The sequence below is a fragment of the Colias eurytheme genome, chromosome 5 (assembly GCF_061535395.1).
Source record: "Colias eurytheme isolate Ceu_HAF_F1 chromosome 5, ilColEury1 Martin Lab GWU primary, whole genome shotgun sequence".
In the NCBI taxonomy this organism is placed as follows: Eukaryota; Metazoa; Arthropoda; class Insecta; order Lepidoptera; family Pieridae; genus Colias; species Colias eurytheme.
The window spans coordinates 11,067,083-11,089,339 of record NC_142984.1 but is presented as its reverse complement, the minus strand read 5'-3'; the positions used below and the strand labels follow the sequence as shown (position 1 = coordinate 11,089,339).

The 22,257-nt window shown below is 36.6% G+C and overlaps 1 protein-coding gene across 1 annotated transcript; it reads left to right on the top strand.

Annotated features, from left to right (window-relative positions):
• The first annotated feature begins 411 nt into the window (after window positions 1-411).
• Window positions 412-20,777, top strand: Fmr1 (synaptic functional regulator FMR1). Its single transcript, XM_090102139.1, has 15 exons — window positions 412-521; window positions 888-940; window positions 1,019-1,172; window positions 6,799-6,962; window positions 8,902-9,069; window positions 9,799-9,885; window positions 10,428-10,575; window positions 11,472-11,615; window positions 12,216-12,353; window positions 12,582-12,732; window positions 13,351-13,444; window positions 16,754-16,850; window positions 17,313-17,466; window positions 19,512-19,580; window positions 20,599-20,777. The coding sequence occupies exons 1-15, from the start codon at window positions 471-473 to the stop codon at window positions 20,751-20,753; spliced, it is 1,827 nt and encodes a 608-aa protein (XP_089958265.1). The 5' UTR covers window positions 412-470; the 3' UTR covers window positions 20,754-20,777.
• Window positions 20,778-22,257: the final 1,480 nt, after the last annotated feature.

The window sequence follows — 22,257 nt, the reverse complement described above, 5'->3', positions numbered from 1 at the left end:
TCTGAATATTTTTTTTTTCAACACTGAACTTAGCGCAACCTGCTGGTGCGTTTCACGTTCCAATTAAGCATCAGCATAATTCGGCATTGTGCGGCACTGAGTCGCATTATGCTCTGTAATTGGAAAACAGCCATAAATATTTATGAATTACGGGAACTCCCCTTTTATCAATTCTAGAATATCGTGAATTTATTTTTATTACTTAAAAATATTGGGCACTGCGATTAATAATATGATCAGATGTTTGATGATGAGAACCACAGATGAGAAGTGTGAATTTTCTTTTTTTTTAAATTAAAGATTTTTATTATTTTTAAATCTCATCTTTCAATTTATAATTGCCAGTACTAATTTTAAAAATATAAAAATTGTCTCTGTCCAAATTCTGAAATATGATTGGTCTCTAGATTCTTTTCGAGCTTCATTCTCGGTCTGAAAACGCCAAATACGCTTTCAAGTTTCAAACCAAAATGGAGGATTTGTCGGTCGAGGTGTACGGTGAAAATGGTGCTTATTATAAGGTTTGTAAATCGTGAAGTACGCCATAATTTAACTTATAAGATGTAAATATTCTTAGTGGTCATCGTACTTAGTTTTCTCAAGCCCTTGTTTTTATGTTTTGTCATATACTTACAAAAATATTTTTCCGGGAAGATCATCGCGGCTGGAATGGACGCCATGTCCGTCTGACGGCGTGAATTTTCAGTGTGTTTTATTCAGTCTGCCTTATATATTTTTAGCATTGATTGCGAAATCGGAATGGGGCAGTTGATATAATATTTTAATTAAAGCATATTTCATGCCGTTGACCCAGAAAACTCGTTTATTTCTAGAGCATTTCCATGTTAATGGATCCCCAATGTTCTTAAATTCTTCTATATTTTTAGGCCATTGTCACCGACGTGCTCGACAACGAGGTCCTCGTAGCCTTTGAAAATGAGTAAGTTAATTTCCTTACTCAAATGTTAATTATTTATTTAGTTAGTCGCCATTATTTACATGAGTTTCATTGTTGTAGCTGGCAGCCGGAATCAAAGTTTCCATTTTCGCAAGTGTTCTTACCACCAAAAGACACAAGCAAACACACAGAGTTTGTCGAAAACCAAGAAGTTGAGGTTTTCGCGAGATCAAATGAGAAAGAAGCATGTGGGTGGTGGACTGCAAATATCAAGGTAGGTATTAAATTACTGAAACATTTTTCTATTAAACATGTAGGTATGTAGTGAAATGATTGTTTTTATATGTGTACATTAACATCTGATCCATGTTAATCTTATTAGGTTTGTCATTCAGTATTTTCTTCTTACCATCTGTTTATGCAAATAATAATCCTGAAATGAAAAGTAAACCATTTTTTTCACCCCTAAAATATTTTACACATTTGGTATTATTTTATATACTCAACCTATTTTTCATAATATTTATGGGATACTATATGATTATTTTATTAGTAATGATTAATAATCAAATGTATTTATTTACATTATCAAATACATATAATTCTTTCTTTGTTATTGCAAATTTTGAGTCAATAAAGGTATCAAAGGAGGTCAAAAATTAGACACTAGTGTTAAAATTTAGGCATTTTAATTTTGTTAATGATTATAGAATTTTTAATTAATGCAATTAACATTTAAACAGTTATTTTTGTTGCTGCATAAAAAGGGTTCTGTTAGATATTGTGCATTTTGCACTGGTATTTAAAATAAGTATAATTTTTATTTGTGTTAATAATAAATTAAAATAACATTATGTAAAGCTTGAAATAGTGACTTCTTTTGTGGTGGAATAAAATCAATGAAAAGATCAGGATTTTATTGTCATGTATAAAGAAAAAATCATTGCATAAGTTACAGTAAATGCTTTTTTATTTTGAATATGATAAAGTAATTTTATAAAGAGATCACTGACCTTCTCAAATCTCTATATTGTTTTTTTTCTGGTATGTGAATAAATTTCTTTAATTTAATTAGTGGGATCTCTCCAAAATCTCCTTAATTTAGTAGATAATACAACATTGCTCATATTTTCTGGGATTGATGTTTTTTATCTTATTTCTATTAAAAAAAAACAAAATACCAAAAACCATCTTAACTTTACAGCCAAAAAAAAAGAAGCTTAAATGTGTATCTATTGTTGTACCTTTTTGAAATGCTTTTGATATTTTACAGAATTTCAAGTCTCAGTTTTGTCACATGATATTTTATTAATATTCTGGAAATGCATCATCTGTATTTTGGGTGGTTTATCTAATAAATTACTTTCCTGAATAAAATACATATTCCTCAGCACTGATCGCTGAACAAAGAAAGTGCAATAATTTTGTTGAATCTTATCAACCAATGTTCCCAAAAGCGAAGGAAGTTCCATCTGACTGATTTTTTTATTAACATACTAACTCTGGGTTTTCAATCGATTGATGTGTATACTTTTTGTGCATGATAGGAATTTGTTGCTATTTAGAATCTGGAGTGGAAGCTCTCCCGAGGAACATCAGTGATCTTAATTTAGATTAAAAAATGTTAATTTTTCTTTAATTAATAAAAAAAATCAAATAGGGCTTTGTTGATTTTCATGCTAACTACTATTTATAAATAACTAGTATTAACATTTTTCTTAATAAATCAGGCCCCGGAATCACAGACACAATAGAAAATCTATTGTGTCGTGGACCGATCGGGGAAGTTTTAAGATGTATAAATTTTGATGCATGATTTACAATTATGTATTTTAAAAATTGCCCTAATTAGGAACTATGTTACGACATGTACTTATTTATAGTTTATAATTTAAAATAAAATGTGTGTGTACAGTTTAATCCCTAAAAGTAAATAAATACCTGACACTTTGTACAGATGTTTAAATATTTATAATAAAAAGTGTATATGTATACATTACATATATGCAAGATGCAAGGTGAAAATGTCAATGTGATATAAAGAAAAATAAACTAAACATGGACAGAATACATACATTGAAACAGTACTTAAAATAAAAATATGCGTTAACCAACAAACTAAGTTGGTACTGATTTATCTTTAATCTTAAGTTTTAGTTTGGGGGCTCAATGAAATACAATGAAAATATAGGTTTACGATAACTTCCTAAGTCGCCTAGTAGTAGTTTTATAGGAATAAATAGTTTATTATTAAAAACGTATCAAATCTATATTTTTAACCAAATCTTTTTGACCCAAAGCAAATAAGTGTAAATAAATTACTGTTATCTAAATCAATTTGAGTGTGATTTGCTTTAAACAAAAGGCTTTCGATAATGGTCTTAGCTATGTTTCATAGAAATTGAGGCAGCTGTCTCAACAGTGTTAAAGCTAAGATTTCACTTGAAAATAGTTAGTTTCAGTAACTTTTATTAATATTTGTTTTATTCCTTTCCAACAGTACTACTGTAATATACATACTTTCGAGACAAATCTTATAAACATATTTATATAACCTAATTCATAATTTCTATAATATCATAATTCATATCGTAAATATTAATACCGACCTACGTAATTATTAATTTTGGTATTTAAGTATTCATAGGTGTAGATGTATGTGTTATTTTATTTATTACCTAGTTTATTAGTCATGACTTTGTCTTAAGGCTGCATTTTTTTACGTAATGCATAAAATATTTTGGCAAAGTTAGTATACCTATATTTATAAATCTCTACTTGGTCACGATATCACGCGTGAACAGCTGTTTATTGTTTGGAGGAGGATCTTATGAATGAAAAACAAGGAATTTGCGCCAAAAATTAAGAAAATGCGAAAACATTACGGCCATATACAATATGTACGAAGACAGGACAACGTCGGTCGGGTCGGCTAAACTTATAAATTTTGCCAATGTCCTTTTGGATATTAAATTAAAAAATGTTTAATAATTACTCTTAATTTAAACTAAATATGTATGTACAGAGATAAGGGAAATTTTTCTTAAATTTCTTTAAAAGAACACCATTTTGAGGCAGCATTACTAACACATTTTAAATTGATTTTGTATCATTAGAAAAGATGGGCTATAGGTGTAGTTATGTCGGGAACGCCGCAGCCGCCGCGCCATTACGATTTTGTTTTTAGTTGCAACTTGAAAGCAATTGAATTTCGAATTGCCACTCAGGGTGGTTGAAATCGTTGCATTATCCATCAGACCTATTTAGTAAGCTACGGGCGGATTTAAACAATAATATAACGATAGTATAAAGAGCTGTTTAGAATAAAAGAGGAATTTCGATTTAGTGAAAAAATCCATATGTTTTTATCAGCACTTATTTTCATGAGCAATTAAAAGGTTAACCGCGTTTAACGTATTTATGAATCGGCACGGCACCTAAAAAAAGACATTGTAAAGCGAAGCATGTTTTGCAACTAAACAGGATTATTAAGTCCATTGTAAGTCGATACATGTGAGCGTCTTTTAATCCAGTCGGCGGGCGTCGATACAGAAAAACACGTATTTAAAGATATTTCAGCGTGTCCCACTTCCGAGTCAAGGTTGGCGCAGAATGTTGCGGCATGCAGTGATCGAAATCGCGTATTACAAGCAGCGGCCGTTCGCCTCGACTGGCATCGGGATGCTACCTTTATTTATTTATTTCTCGTCATCCCCGAAGACTATATTAACTTGATTCGAGATAAATATAAAGCATTATTTTATTTTATTTGTGTACATTATATTGAACCTATAATGGAGGTCGCAGACGGTATTCATAAAACAAATTCACTTAAATCATATTAATTTGAAAGGTACGTGTCGATAAATCTAAATTGGTATAAATTAGAAATTCAATTTTAAAGAAACTTGCAAAAGTAGGAAACGACACGTTAACAAAATAGCGTGCGGCGGCGGCGGCGGTCTATGTAGGCTGCTGTGACTACGTCGGCCCAGATTTCGACTTTGACTACGATTTTGGCCCCGTTTATCGATCGTCCTGCACAAAGTTTACGATAGTCTATGATTGCAATATACATAATGAAATCAATTTCAGACACTTGCTCAAATTCAGAAAGTTATTTGCGTACAGTAAATATTATTTGAGGAAATTCTGTACATTTGTACAATCTATCTAATAGAAATATTTTACTACACGGAATCACAGTTAATATTGGATGCAAGAATCTCGAATTGCACCGAACGAAATTCGCGACGCGAAAGATTCTCTTCCGGATTACGTAATACGTGGGAGTGTAACGGGAGCAGTGTTTAATTTTTTTTTTAATTTTACGTCGTCCGTAAAGGGGTTACATGAAATTTTAAATGAAAAGAAAGAAAGCAATTTGTTTTGAAAGGCTCGCTCCCTAAGGGCGCAGTGCAAACAATGGGTAGGAGAGAGTTGGCAATTAATCTTGTCGCTGAGGAATGTCAACAAAACGATATTGGCTCTCGTTTGACATATTGTGTAGGTATATAGTGCAGGGTGGTGGTACTGATGTTGTTTCTTGTTATAACACAATCGATTGGTCATTTACTTAGGTTGTAGTTAGGTTCTAGAAAAAATGAAGGTTAAAACTGTTTTCATACATAGGTTGTAGGGCTATGAAATAAAAATGATATCAGCTTCATGTTAGTTAAATTTTATTGGTTCGAAATATCAACTCATTTTGAGTTCACGTGTTTTCAGAGTAGGAAGTACATTTGTTGGGTAATTCAGATCTTACTAGCCTCGCGCCTCGATTTCGGCTGGATTTAAATTTTGTTAATTTCCTTTATTCATACATTTTAAATTACGATGGATTTTTAACAATTTACGAAAAAGTTCTGAACGTTTCCTTAAGAAAACAATCGTAACCACATTTTTCATTTATAAAAATGATTATAGCCTAAGCCGACGATTTCATGCTCAATAGAGAAGCCTTGTATGTCTGTCAATCTATCTTACCTATGCAGTGTAAAGCGGATACGTACTACGTAGTTTGCATGCGCAAAGATGACAATGCTTACCTTCACGATTATTAGACGAGTGTGTATTACTAGGCAATGTGTTGCTTAGGTTTCTTATTCATGGTTGAATTGCAGCTGCAACTATACTGTAATTAGCTGGGCAATGTTTGTATTCAGTTGAAATAATTAGAAATTGAACGACACAGACTGCGAAGAAGATATGCCTCTATTTTCGTTTTTAAACAATCTGTAATCTGCGTTTGTAAAATAGGGAGAGATATTATTTTTAGTCTCCATCAAAAGCTATTTAAACCTATAAAAAGAAAGATTCTTCATTGATTTTTTGTCTTGCGTACAAATACTACTCGAATTTTAACAATTCTTTTATAGAAAGTTTCATGTACAGTTGAGTAATAAAAAAAATATATGTATATTCTGTTTTTCCCCCATATTAACCCGTGTAAATTCACCTTTAAACATGTTTAAATGATTCCATTATATTATTGCCCCAACTTTCAACACCCTGGGTATTAAAAGTTTTCAGAGTTCAAGTGTCTGCAATGTTGTTGCGTCCTATTCAAAATATCTGTAATTAAAACTGGTTTCAATGTGACAATACAGTTTTAGGACAATAATATTATTAACGTTGTTGATGTTTTTCACATGTATACCTAGATAGTAATTCATTTTATTATCACTACATAGAATAAAGCAAAGTGGCGGCTTCCCGCGCCTGGTCTAATGTCTGTATATCTTTTTTAAATAGATAGAGTAATTCAAGTGGAGGTTTTTTTTAATAATAATTGATTAGGTTTTAAACAAAGCGGGCGAAGCCGCGGTCGGAAAAGTAGCGTTTAAAAAATGTAAGTTTTAGTACGTGCCGTAAATTGTATGTACTCTACTTGCTTCCAGATGATGAGGGGGGAATTCCTAGTGATAGAATACCTGGAGTGGGACAACTGCTACTCGGAGATCGTGCCAAAGGACCGCCTGCGCGTCAAACAGACCAAGACGCCGATTGACAAGAACACGTTCCACAAATTTGAGATCGCGGTGCCTGAGGATCTCAAGGACTAGTGAGTTGCTTTGTTTATTTGTTTTTTCTTCCTTCTTAGGAAATACAAAGAGTAGTTAGGACTTCTCAAAAATGGATGATGTAATTCCTTTTGCACGATTCCACATGATCAATTTAGAATTGAATAAAGCCTATAAAACAGGGTTGTTTAGAATCCAATATTTAGGGTATTAAACAACACAAAAATATTCTAGTTAATAGTAGAGGTCCGCGCCACGCCGGCGTGCCGCCGCCGAGAGACCCCGGCGCGCCGCCGCCGCCGCCGGGTCACAGAAAAATTGGCGCCGAGTTCAAATTTTGCGCGCGAACCATGTGTCACGCACGCGTTGTTGTCTACAACACGGCAACGTCGCATCGATATAGGTCTACTATATCGATGCCAGATGTTTTACTCCAAAAGCTAGCCAAAAAACACTCCAATAGATTTATTGATGAGGATGACGACGTCGCTCAAGAGTGTTGGAGATATTTGGCTACGGCTAACCCTTCAGATTTAGGAGATGTAGAGGACAACATTCTTAAGTTCTGGAAACAAAAAAAAGTTGTTTTTCCTTGGCTTGCCGGATTAGCGCGATCGCTTCTATCTATCTCAGCTACAAGCACGCCAAATGAAAGGGTTTTTTCTGTAGCTGGGCTAGTCTTAACTGCGAAGAGATCGCGTCTAAATCCTGCAAAAGTTAACAAAATTATTTTTATCCATGATAATTATAAACATGATTTGTTACAAATCAGTAACATTCATTGCTATGCAGACGACAGTACGGGGTATGCTCTTTATCCCGGCCGTGCAAACCCCTCAAAGGAAAGCCTCAATGAGAGTCGAAACAAACTTGTGTCTGAAGTCGAGTCTTCTCTCCAAGAAGTCTCGGATTGAGGCGAACTTAATCTTGTCGAGTTCAATCCCCTAAAGACACAGGTTTGCGCGTTCACCGTTAAAAAGACCCCATTTGTCGTTTTTATTTTTAAGTATTTATGTGTGTGTTGAATTAAATGTCTTTTCTTTCTTTCTTTCTTTCTTGTCTTTTCAAACTATGGAACGATTTGCCACCTGCGGTGTTCCCGAACAACTACGACATTGGGGCCTTCAAGAAAAGAGCTTATTTGTCCATAAAAGGCCGGCAAAGCACCTGTAACACTTCTAGTGTTACAAGTGTTTATGGGCGGTGGTGACCACTTCACATCAGGTGGCCCACCTGCTCCTTTGCTTGCTCTGACATAACATTGCCAATATAAAAATTATTGGCAATGTTTATAATTATCATGTTCACCACTAAATACTTGATTTTAATAAAAATAATTTTTTTATTGAACTTAAAGAGAGATTTTTCTACTGCCCGCCCACCCCCTAATAACTTTAAAAATAACTAGCCCACGCCGGCGACGCCGCGCCGCGCCGGGTGCCGCACCCGGCGCGCCGCCGCTGGGCTTTTGGACTGCAGCGCGGACCTCTAGTTAATAGTTATTGGATATAATTAAGTGTGTAACTTTATAAAACGTATAATGATGTAATGAAATTGTAATCGCTGAGGATGTAAAATTACAATTAAAATATTACGGTGTACTAAGCTCTAATCCGTAATTAGTACATAAAAATATCTAGTCGTTTTTTTCTATTATATTTATATGATTTCATAAAGCTCTAAAATGATATGTCGTTGTTCTTAAAATTTAATACATGTAATTCAAGAATAGATGTCTGTTTTCAATTCGTAGGTTGTTTGTAACAATTTAACATGTAGCATTGAATACACAAACTGTATTGTATAAAACGTATAATGATGTGTGTGTTTGGTTGTACCAAGTACCACCTAACTTGGCAAGTTGGTGTGAAAGGGATAAAAAACATACAGGCGTCATTCAAGGTCATATTTTCTTGTTACAAGTTAATGTTCATACTGAAATCTCCAGTGTATTAGATGTAAGCTTCTTGGGTTGTACAGCCTGCACGACATGCACAGCGCGAAGGTGGAGAACGCGCACAAGGAGTTCCAGAAGGCGATCGGCGCCGCGCTCGTGTGGTACGTGCCCGAGCGCGCCGTGCTCGCCGTCATCTCGCGCTGCGAGACGTCGCAGAAGCGCGCGCAGATGCTGCACGAGATGCACTTCAGGTACACACACACTACACTACACTACATGACACTACACTACAGTAAACGACACTACGCTACACTAACATACACTTACACCTGCACCTAATTGCACTTCACTACATGACACGACACTACACCACTATACTACACAACACGCAATGCCACGTCACGTCTCGCCACGCCACGCCACGCCACGTCACGTCACACCAGACACTACAAGTTACACGGATCGGCACGATACGCTACGCCATCACTCGTGATGCCTCTCCATAAAATATACACAAATATTGCAAGAACAAAACTTAAAAATTTCACTCGAGCGGCCTCCATTAAAACCTGAAATACATAAAAACGTTGCACACATGTTTTGCCGTAAATCAATAATATGTCTGTGTTTGTCTGTGCTAAAATTTGAAAACACACTTCTTAAACTTATTCTTTCAATAGTTTGTAACAGAAGTAAAATATTGTAATTGATATTATTGTGTACTGAATTAGCACGTATCTGGGCGTCATTTGTACAGTAAACATTTGAGGTCCCGTTTGTAAAAGGCGGCCGACTCACCGCCAAACAAACTTGGTGCTTACATTATGAACGGAAGCTACAGGGCCACGGATACAAAGTCGTTATCTAGATGGGTAGTATACGCTTCCTACAGTTGTTTATTCATTGATTCAGAGAAGATATACTTTGTAACGTTTAGTTTACATGTATTATTTACTTACATTGTTTCATGTTATTTTCAGAAACCTAACACAGAAGTTGTTATTATTGAAAAAGACTGAAGAAGCCGCAAGGCAGCTAGAATCCACGAAAATTCACAATCAAGGAGGGTGAGTTTATTTTTATCTGTTTGTTTACATAAAGTTTGAGGGCATTGACATTTTCATGATTAGGCGTAAGCGGCTAGTAACTTCTATATACTTAAATTATATGTTGGGAAATATAAAGAATTATTTTTATGCAGAAATTCAAGACTTCTATTTGTATGTATTTATTAGTGTATAATGTATATGTAATGAAAATCTTTTTAATGTTTCACAATAAACATGAACATGGCCCAAACAGACATCTTTATGTTAAACTAGCGGTCCGCCCCGGCTTCGCCCGTGGTACTTACATGTTTAAACCATCCTATCTCTCAAGTAGGATCGAACTGCACATGGTGTGCGAATTTTATTATAATCGGTTAAGTGGTTTAGGAGTCCATTGAGGACAAACATTGTGACACGAGATTTATATATATTAAGATTTCAGACAGGATTGATCAGCTGTTTTTGCGTGAAAGAGTAATAACCATACATCCAAACATTCTTATAAACTTTTGCGTTTATAAAATGCATTGAATTATATTATAGTTTTTGTATATGTATAGGTACACGGACGAGTTCAGCGTGCGCGAGGACCTGATGGGGCTGGCCATCGGCACGCACGGCGCCAACATACAGCAAGCACGCAAGGTGCCCGGCATCACCAACATTGAGCTGGAGGAGCTCTCCTGCACCTTCAAGATCTGCGGAGAGGTGAACATATACATATATACGTGATAGCTATTGGGAGATGAATGATATAGTATCGCGTTTAAAATATGTTTGGTCGATGCATTTATTTAAATACATACTGTTATGGCCACCATTCACAAGCGCGCCCATCCGCTGGATTTGTAGCTGGCTACAAGTCCGCGGACCAATCTGCGTGTGTATGTGTTGGTGGGTGCGGCTCGCGGCTCGGCGCGGGCTCGCCGTCTGGAGACGCGAGCGCCGCGCCGCACCCGACCCGCGCCGGACAAATCCGTACGTGTGTGTGCGTGCGCGGATTTGTCGGTGGACTTGTCCGTCATTCGCCATAATGCGTCACTAATTTTAATAATTCCATGATACGTGCAATGCTATGAATAAATATAAGATTATGTTGTACTATGCTTACTTATGCAATTTATTATTCAAATACATATTATTATAACAATTATCTACACCGATTTCCCTCAATTGATTTTTGTAAAAGGTCATTGAACTTCTACCTCTGATTTCCTATTTACAAATTGTTTAACTTTAACATTATCTATATAAGTATTTATTTAAATTTATATATGTATGTTTATCAGCCGTCTGGTTTCCATAACACAAGCGAAAGTTTAGTATGGGATCAGATGGTGCCGTGTGTGAAAATTGTCCTGAAATATTTATTTTATTTATTTAGATTATTAAGGGCCGATTTTTCAATGCTTGGATAAAACCTATCCGTCCAATAAAGTATTACACGATAATATTAAAATGTCAAGTAAACTGTCAAATACGGACAATTAGAATACGTTTTTAAAATGGTAGTTTTATACATTATTCCACGAATAATTTTTATCCAAGCATTGAAAAAATCGGCCCTAATACATATATATTAATTAATTATTATCGTATTACAGTCTGCGGAAGCAGTTCGCGCGGCCCGTGCTCTGCTCGAGTACGCGGAGCAGTCGGTGAAGGTGCCGCGGCAGCTGGTGGGCAAGGTCATCGGCAAGAGCGGGAAGGTCATACAGGAGATTGTGGACAAGAGCGGCGTCGTCAGAGTGAGTACGCTTTGCTGGCGTGCCACGTAGCTCCCGGTGATTCCTCTTTGTGTATAGGGGAGATGGTATGAATAAAAGGATGGACGAATGTGTGAATTTTGGAAGTGTGAATTAAATTTTTATACTACTACCAAAACTAATTTATTAATTCAACTAGACTTCTTTTAGAGCTTAGCGCTATTGAACCGTCAAAATACATATATACCAACGGAAAGCAACTGTACTCTTTTGCATTAAAAAAAAAAAAAACAAAAAATTTATTTTTCCAGAAACAGGTACATCATTATGTTCAGACCCTGACCTTCGAACTAGTGGTAGACTGTGTTTCGAAGGCCAGTTTCTTCCCAGTCTTTACATGTAATTATTATAGTTTTTGGATATTTTATTTACGAGATAGATAGTTTTGGTTTGATAGTGATCACTTGAAGAAGTTACTTGAAGAAGAAGTCTCATGAAATTAAAAATTATAAATGATAGGGATTTAATTAAAAATTTGATGTGACTTTAGGCAATATCGTAAAGTCAATCCTTTACCAATGCGTATACTGTATGGCCTGTCGTTACAAGCGCGTACTGAGATGTAACGTACACATGCTGCAGGTGAAGGTGGAGGGCGACAACGAGCCGCAGCCCGTGGGCCCGCGCGAGGAGGGCATGGTGCCCTTCGTGTTCGTGGGCACGCGCGAGAACATCGCCAACGCCAAGGTGCTCGTCGAGTACCACGTGGCGCACCTCAAGGTACGCCCACAACGACCGCGATTGCGATCATTTTATTGAAGTGAAAACTTCTTTAGCGGCGTTGGGTATAAAATCTTAAAACTCGCGTCAGGACACGTGACCTGATCGAAAAAGCGTAAGACGGATGGATATCAAACATGCTCAACGTTAATAATCAAGTTTTCACTTCTGCCGGCACTCCCGGAGTGCAACCCGTCTTTTTTTTTTAATATGTTTGTTGTGGTGCAGGAGGTGGAGCAGCTGCGCGCGGAGAAGCTGGAGATCGACCAGCAGCTGCGCGTGGTGATGGGCGGCGGCTCGGCCTCGTACCCGCCCCCGCGCGGCCCGCCCGCCCCGCGCGCCCGCCGCCCGCGCCCGCCCGCCACCAGATATCCGCCCGGTAACTAGCGCACACACACACACCTCGCACCCGCCGCCGCCATTACGCTCCGCGGTTATACCCGCAGTGCTCCGCTCCTGTTGGTTTTAGCAAGATGAGATGTAGCCTATAGCCTTCCTCGATAAATGGGATATCTAACACCGAAAGAATTTTTCAAATCGGACCAGTAGTTCCCGAGATTAGCGCTTTCAAACAAACTCTTCAGCTTTATAATAATAATTTTTATAGATTTTGATAAAATTAGTGTAATGATAAAATACTCATTCTAAACATTGAGATATACATTATACATATGGAGACGACACCGCCTACATCACGCTCATTTTTTACTTGTTTTAAAGTGAAACGCATCAAATATGCCTTCGTGTGTGTTACGATATTGCACAAATAATACAAATAATACGGAAAAGTGACTAATATAACTTTTCATCGGTAAGTACCTAACTAGATAATAATTTTTAAAACTTAGAGCAAAAAAATGGCGCACAGATTTTGTTCGTGGTGTCTCCTCCATACGTAGTAATATTATCTCAATGATTCCAAACACTTTATTCAATCTCCAACTCTTAATAATGAAAGAACAAGCAATAATAATAATGTAATTTATAATATTTGCAGGTGGGCGCCGCACCACGCCCGAGCTCAACGAGGAGCGGCCCGAGCGCGGCGAAGGCTCGTACCGCGGCCGCCCGAGACCGCCGCGACCTAACAGGTGACGTACCTACTGGTTATAGTATACTTGTGTTGTTGTTACAGGTTGTTTTTTTTTTAATTTGGTCCGCTAACTGGACGTTCCAACATTAAGAAATAGTGAGAATACAATCATAATCTTTGTGACTTTTAGTTGGACGGCCTTCTAAGAGCGAACACAACATGCAACAATTATAAATAGTCCATTGAATGAGTCCCTCCAAGGGGGGTCTAGAGTGCGTGAGTTAGTAACGTAAGATGTTTCTTCGGAAACATGGCAAGAGTCCCTAGGTAATAAACATACTAAAACCCCGGGACTCTAGGAGGAGCTCCGGAGTGGGGGGAGGGGGGAAATGGGTCCATTTTTTCATTTTTCGCTTAAATCTCAAAAACGGTACATGTTAGAGAAAAACTTTCAAGGAAAAGTTGAAAGGCCATAAAATTATCTACAAGTTGTACCTTAATCATTTTTTCCTATATCCTACCGTTTCTGAGTTATACGCAGTAAAAAATAATTTTGGCTCAAACAATTTCCCCATACTACACATCAATCGATCAAAAAATATTTCTTTCTTCCAAAAAACTCAAATGTGCAACTTGTGACCGGTACTGATAGATTGCTCATAATTAGGTCTATAATTGGTAAAATAAACACATTCCTCCATGGAAGCCTTTAGGAGAAATCGATTGTCAAAATATTATATTAGGGTAGTTTGAGTTACTGAACTTGATCTTTTGCACGCCTCATAAGCGAAGCGTTGAGGTGGGTACTACTGTCACTTCGCGCAAAACATCTGATTTTTCAAACTTAAAATGTCTTTATGTATCATACATTGCACTTGTAAGATAATACATACACACACATATTAAGAAAAAACACTATTTTTAACGTTCATGATATTTTTGATGTCATTTTTGTTATTTAAACTAGTTAAAAAACAGTTTAAAAAAGTTCTGTCTTGGACGTCCGTGTGTCTGTATGTGCGGATCCTTTTTCTTGTTAACACGATAGCGACCGAAATACTTTACTAATCGAGTCTTTTTTTTTCTCTTACGCTTGAGTATGCTCAGGAATAGAACCCTTTCATTTTTCAGGGTCTGATTCGATGTGGTTTAATTGTTATTAAATAAACAAAAATAATAATTAATAAATATTTATTAAAAAAAAATTATGAGGCGTGCACTTTTGGATTTTCCAAATTATTTATTTTTTCTTCCAAAAAAACTCAAAAGTGCAACTTGTAACCGGTACAGATAGATTGCTCATAATTAGGTCTATCATTGATAAAAATACTAGATTCCACCACGGAGGCGTTTACGGGGAATTGAATTTTATTAGGGTAGTTACGATACTTGAACTTTTTATTTTTTTTCTTCGAAAAAACTCAAAAGTGCAACTTGTGACCGACACCGATAGATTGCTCATAATTAGGTCTATCATTGATAAAAAAACCAGATTCCACCATGGAGGCGTTTAGGAGGTATTGAATTTTATTAGGGTAGTTACGATACTTGAACTTTTTAACTAACTACACTAATAAAATTCAATTCCCCGTAAACGCCTCCATGGTGGAATCTGGTTTTTTTATCAATGATAGACCTAATTATGAGCAATCTATCGGTACCGGTCACAAGTTGCACTTTTGAGTTTTTTGGAAGAAAAAAAATAAAAAGTTCAAGTATCGTAACTACCCTAATAAAATTCAATTCCCCGTAAACGCCTCCGTGGTGGAATCTAGTATTTTTATCACTGATAGACCTAATTATGAGCAATCTACCTGTAATGGTCACAAGTTGCACTTTTGAGTTTTTTGGAAGAAAAAAATAAAAAGATCAAGTTCAGTAACTCAAACTGCCCTAATATAATATTTTGACAGTCGATTCCTCCTAAAGGCTTCCATGGAGGAATGTGTTTATTTTACCAATTATAGACCTAATTAAGAGCAATCTATCAGTACCGGTCACAAGTTGCACTTTTGTGTTTTTTGGAAGAAAAAAATAAAAAGATCAAGTTCAGTAACTCAAACTACCCTAATATAATATTTTAACAATCGATTCCTCCTAAAGGCTTCCATGGAGGAATGTGTTTATTTTACCAATTATAGACCTAATTAAGAGTAATCTATCAGTACCGGTCACAAGTTTTTGAGTTTTTTGGAAGAAAAAAATAAAAAGATCAAGTTCAGTAACTCAAACTACCCTAATATAATATTTTGACAACCGATTCCTCCTAAACGCTTCCATGGAGGAATGTGTTTATTTTACCAATTGTAGACCTAATTAAGAGCAATCTATCAGTACCGGTCACAAGTTGCACATTTGAGTTTTTTGGAAGAAAGAAATATTTTTTGATCGATTGATGTGTAGTATGGGGAAATTGTTTGAGCGAAAATCATTTTTTACTGCGTATAACTCAGAAACGGTAGGATATAGGAAAAAATGATTCAGGTACAACTTGTTGATAATTTTATGGCCTTTCAACTTTTCCTTGAAAGTTTTTCTCTAACATGTACCGTTTTTGAGATTTAAGCGAAAAATGAAAAAATGGTCCCATTTCCCCCCTCCCCCCACTCCGGGGCTCCTCCTAGTGTCCCGGGGTTTTAGTATGTTTATTACCTAGGGACTCTTGACATGTTTCCGAAAAAACATCTTACGTTACTAACTCACGCACTCTAGAACTTTTTATTCAATGGACTAAAACCTACACTTATAACAATAATTAAAAATAACAATTAAAACATATTAGGTTGTTTCTTGGTTTTAAATATTCAAGTGTAAAAATGTTTAACTAAAAAAGTAAAATATTTAACAGACATTAAATGTTTTTTAACATAAAATAACAATTGAGATTTTTTCAATTACACACTGTAATCAGTTTATGCGTAGTAAAGTATGTCCAATATTACTCATGAAACGTCGCATTGCTACGCAAATTTTCACCGATATCTTAGTCAACATAATATGGTTCACTATAACTGACTAATAATAACGTAGAAATATAAAAATATTTGGTGATAATGTATAAATTCAAATTACACGTTACAAGTAAAAAAGACGTGCGGCACTCGGGGACTGCCGCGGTAAAGCTATTGCATAGCATGCCTTCACCTCCGTGTCCGTCGGAGTGGGGAGCGTGAGGTTTTTCGTTACGCAATTTCTGGATTCGATCCCCGGCGCTCAAGGCCCGCGATAAAAGCTATGCAATAGCTTAACCCATTGAGCCCCGAACGACCCGATCGGTCCACGACACAATAGATTTTGTATTGTGTCTGTGATTCCGGGGCCTGAGTTATAAGTAAATAAATAATGACACGTATATACCGGGTTGCAGGTCGAGCGAGCGGCGCGGCGAGGAGCGGCGCGTGCCGCTGGAGAACGGGCGCGCGCACCCGCGCCCGCCGCGGGACACACGCGACACGCGCGAGCCCGTATGTGTTCACTTTATTTATTTATTTTGTAATTGTGGTGTTTGCTTTGTTCTTGACATGTCACTTTTACATGCAAAAACAATTGTATTACTCATTTTTATTTTTATTTATTTGATTTATCAATGTTATTTATGATTAACGTAAGGAAACACTTATAAGTATACACAGCATGCGAAAAATAAGTTTGAAAATATACAATTAATGAATTAACTATTAAGTATCTTAAACAATAAAAAATATGTTATAATTATATTACGTGGCCGTCGGGCCCATAATGTATTTTTGTGCAGAAATAAAAAAACGCATTCTGCTCTCCTTCAATTTATAAACTATATTTCCTCTTGTTCAAATTTAATACTCCAATTCATAGATCGAATTTTACTTTCGAATTATTTACCGAATGTTTAAAAGCTACTTTTGCACTACGATTCCCCTTAATATAATCCTTTTATACTTTTCCAGAGCGGCAGAAGGCGAGATACGCGTGAACCGCGTGATACCGGGCCCCGGGAGCCCCGCGAACCCCGTGAACCCCGTGAACCCCGCGAGACCAAGCGGCACACGGACGACGAAAGCTCGCTTGTTGACAGCCAGGATGTGTCCAGCGCGGACAGGGGTACGTGCGCACATACATACACGCATACACGCGCGTACACGCATATACACGTGCACACATATAGATATAAAGGATAGGTTAGGTAGGTTATAGAAGTAAGCTACATAAACTAGTTTATTATTTTGAGGATTTATATAGGAATGTGTTATATAAGATAGATTATGTATGCTATATCCTCGAAGTAAGCTTAAAAACTAAATTGATAGTTTTTTTTCTTTCTTTCTCGCAATCATTATTGGTAGTTGCCTTTTACTATTACTCAAAATCTATTATCTTTCTACCTTCATAATTACCTTTTTATTTTAAAAGCTTTTTCAAAATATGTGTTCTCTAGTCTCTCTTAAATTACTTAACATAAAAATTTAAATCAATAATAGGTTGGTATAATAAAATGTTTAATAATGATAATATACATTAATTATCAAGTCAAATTTATAGGCCATCCACACGTCTGCCGAACAACGTGACAAACAACGAACACATAGGGACGGCGCTGTACAGAGAAGCGAGAAGGAAATAAGTACATCTCTTTTCTTCGTATAGTGCTGTCCGTGTTCGTTGTTTGTCACATTGTTCGGCAGACGTGTGGATGGCCAATCAAAACATTTTGCATTATCTATAATTTGTTTCTTACTCATGCAATTACCAATTTATCAATAACTGCTTAAACATGATAACATTTTAAGCTTAGCAATAAGTACACCATCTTAGAATAAAGCAAAAATCTGAAAATATTACATAATTTGCTAATTTAATATCATAGATCCATAGTTTTATTTTAGTTTATACCGTAACATTGTATTTATTTTGCGGTGATATTCTTAGCATAATATGTATGAAAGGGTAATGGGTAACAGTTGTTTGCTAGTTTTAATTGTAAATTATATTCAAATGGAGTTAATTTTGGGTGTTGGTTCTGTATCAAATTTAACTTATTTATTAGAACATATTGTTATTATCTATAGTTCGGTCATTAATATGTTATATTATTATGATACTAATATAGTATTAAAGTTTTAAACTTGAACATACAACTATTATCCATGCAGATTTTGGAAGTGTAGTTAATAAGGGGTCTAAAATATTATTATGACAAAATTAAACATTAACATTATTGGAAGAATGTGTCCATTTTATCATGATTCATATTTTATAACTCTAATAGTTGGGTGTTTGGCGAGTGATGGTGAATGCCAGCATGTTTTGCATGTTTTTATTATAGATTACATTAAGGATTTAGTATAGTAATATTTACGCTAGTTTTACTTGGCATGATAAGGTCACATAATTTATCATAAGATTACGTAGTTTTAGTTAAGGAATTTGGGAATGCTTTTCTATTATTGTAATGGAGTGAGGTTTAGAGATAAATATGAAAATTATGGGGTGAATTGAATAGTATGCTGTTGTATATAAGCGTATGATTTATGTCTATTAGAGCGGAGTATTGCTTAAGTTTATCTCATTTTGTATCATGTGAAAGAGTTACAAGTGTATGAAGTATGTTTGTGTTATTAGTATTCGCAACTATTGGAAAAGTGTGACAAGTGTGTGTCTGATAGCGGTAGTATTGTGTTATTTCACGCAGATATTGAGGATAGTGAATGAGGAATGATAAGGAATATAGTTGTGAGTGTATATTACTTGTTAATGATAAGGAATATAGTTGTGAGTGTATATTATTAGTTATTACTATTGACTGACCGGTTGGCTTGGTTGGTAGTGGCCCTGCCTTCTAAGCTAGGGGTCGTGGGTTCGATTCCCACCCGGGGCAAATATTTGTGTGATGAACATAGATGTTTGTCCTGTGTCTGGGTGTTAATTATCTATATAAGTATTTATTTAAAAATTATATATGTATGTTTATCAGCCATCTGGATTCCATAACACAAGCGAAAGCTTAGTATGGGATCAGATCGTGCCGTGTGTGAAAATTGTCCTGAAATATTTATTTATTATGTGTGATCTGTTGGAGTGCAACGTTGCGTGTGTGTGTGTGAGCGTAGTGTAGTGTAGCCCAGTAGTGAGGTGTGTGTGTGGCGCAGAGTCCGCGTCGTCGGAGGAGGCCGGCGCAGAGAGCACGCAGGCGAGGCGCCGCAGGCGGCGACGGCAAGGTACGGGAACACACAAACATTCATACACATTACACGCACATACATGTTATAATATGCTCAAAAACATACATAAACATGCAAGTATACGCCACGCGACTTGACGCTCTCATGCGCAAAACACATACACATACGCATAAATAAGCACACGCACACGCACACACGTATACATACGCATAAACACAAACGTATGCACATATACATAGACACATATTGCTCCCAAATACGCAACACGTATGAATACACGCACGTACGAACATGCACCATGCGACTAAAACGCGCTTATGAGCTAAAATGACACACGCACACACAAACACGCAGGCACTTTACAATAAACATAATCACTACTCAGTACCTTATAAATAAAGCATCGGCATCAATAGATTCAGGTAAACTTAATGAATATTATTATTGCTTACTTAGTGGTGAATAGCATGTGAAAATGGTATATTTTTTAAGTTTTTGTTTTATATTTTATGCATGATATTTTATTTTATATTCTTATAATGTAAGATTTTCAGATTAATGTATTTTTTTACACGCCTCTTACGTGTTTAATGTGTAAGCTAAAATAAGTAACTAATGAAAATGAACACAACTAAAGTTAATTGGAAACACTTCATGACTTAATAATGTTCATAAGATTAAATAATATGTCATCTAACTTATCGCGTGTGCTTTATCATGCAAAATTATGAATTGACAATACTATATTACACATCATTTATCAATGTTTTTCTTTTATTTTGTGGCATTATGCGCATGCCATTTGTCATGGAGTTTTGTCTATGTGTGAGCTTCGAAATTATCATTTGGATATATTTTTTTTATTTTAATCGGTGTTCAAAAATCTGAAATGAATATTTTCTAATGATCAAAGTGTCAAAATAGAATCGACCTTGAAATCTTGTGAATATCATAGTCATACAGAATCGATCTGAAATTTGTGGTCTATGGTGCTTTCAATGTTTGTAAATGAATGTGGTGGGTCGTTCTGACGTTTTATTTTTTCGTTTGTCAGCAGGCGGCGGGTGGAAGAACGGCGTGAGCGGCGGCGGGGGCGAGGGCGCGCGGGCGGAGGGCGCGCGGGGCGAGGCGGGGCGGGCCGGGGGCGCCGCGCCCAAGGGCAAGCGCGACAAGGCCAAGGGCGAGGCGCTCGTCAACGGCACGGCGTAGGGCGGCGCCGCAGCGACGCGCCGGCCGCCGCGCCCCGCCCGGCCCGCGCCCCGCGCCCGGCCCGCGCCCCGCCCGGCGCCCCAGCCCGCGCCCGGCCCGCGCCCCGCGCCCCAGCCCGCGCCCCGGGCCGCGCAGCAAGGAAGTGAAACGTTCGCGTTGGCCGAGGCCGACGCTCCCGGACTCTACGCGTCGCGATCGCGCATCGCACTCGACTAGACTCACTCACTCGTATTATGCTTTCGTAAGAGATTCGTGATTTGTATTCCTGATTACTCGATTATATGAAAATTAACAATGTGTACGTCGCTCCCCGGACGATACGGCCGGCCGGCTCTCCGGCGTATGGGAGACGGGACATAAGGCGGGACTTACGTGTGTCGTACCCTGTATTCTGTGCTTATGTCGTTTCCTATAAATAAAACATTTCTGTACATATTTTCAGATGTAGTTTTATTTTTACTTTCTACCTCCTAAATAACTTATTTTTACTCATAAGCTTCTAGTTATATGGGTAGCTTCTAACACAATTCATGCAGGAAAATTTTAAACTCTTGTGTCAAGTTTCTTACCAAAGGATAGCCTAAGAAGTGAAAAGTTCAATATTCTGTGTAGCACTGGCTAATACAGAGAACTACTATAAAAAGTTCAGGCAACTGCTAAAAATCAATGTCTATATTCTATAGAGCACTGGCTAATAATAATTGTATCTGCTAAGAAAAGATCAGACGACTGCTAAATATCAATGTCTATATTCTATAGAGCACTGGCAAGTGGCAGACAACTGCTAAAAATCAATAAGTCATATTCTATGTTGCACTGGCTAATACAGAGAACTGCTAAAAAAAGTTCAGACAACTGCTAAAAATCAATGTCTATGTTCTATATACTCGGATTTTTAATTAGATAAAGTAAACTGACGTTTTCTGTGTTGTCAGTTTTTGATGAAATAAAAATAGCGTTGTCACTAAGTGAATGATTGAAAATCGGGAATGAATGAAATTGAATCGATCGTCTAGTGAATATTTAGTTTGTAACAATATAACATCAAATAAACACAACAATGACCACAAACACAACGTAATTAGTTACAATTAACGAAAAAATTACAAAAACAATAACGTAAACAGCGTAACAATAAAAATAAAAAAATGATTATAATTACACTCTACTAGTAACTTATATCTTATGTAGCTTTATATATTATAATTAGAAATAATGTTATTTTCATGGACGTATAAAAAAAGACGGACGGTATATCGCCTAAACATTGAGTGAAGCCTTGTAATGGCGGCGAAACATCCATGTGTGTGTGCCATGTTGCCATGGCAACAGCTGTCCTGATGACAATGGCGGCTGTATTTTTTTTCTATAAATTTTGCCGTAATAATTTTGTCATTTAAACATAAAAGAAATAACTTGCTTCCCTGTGGAATGTAATCCCTTGTGTTTTGTTATTTAAAATTGTACTGTTGCGGCACCATTTAACCACACAAGACGGCATTTT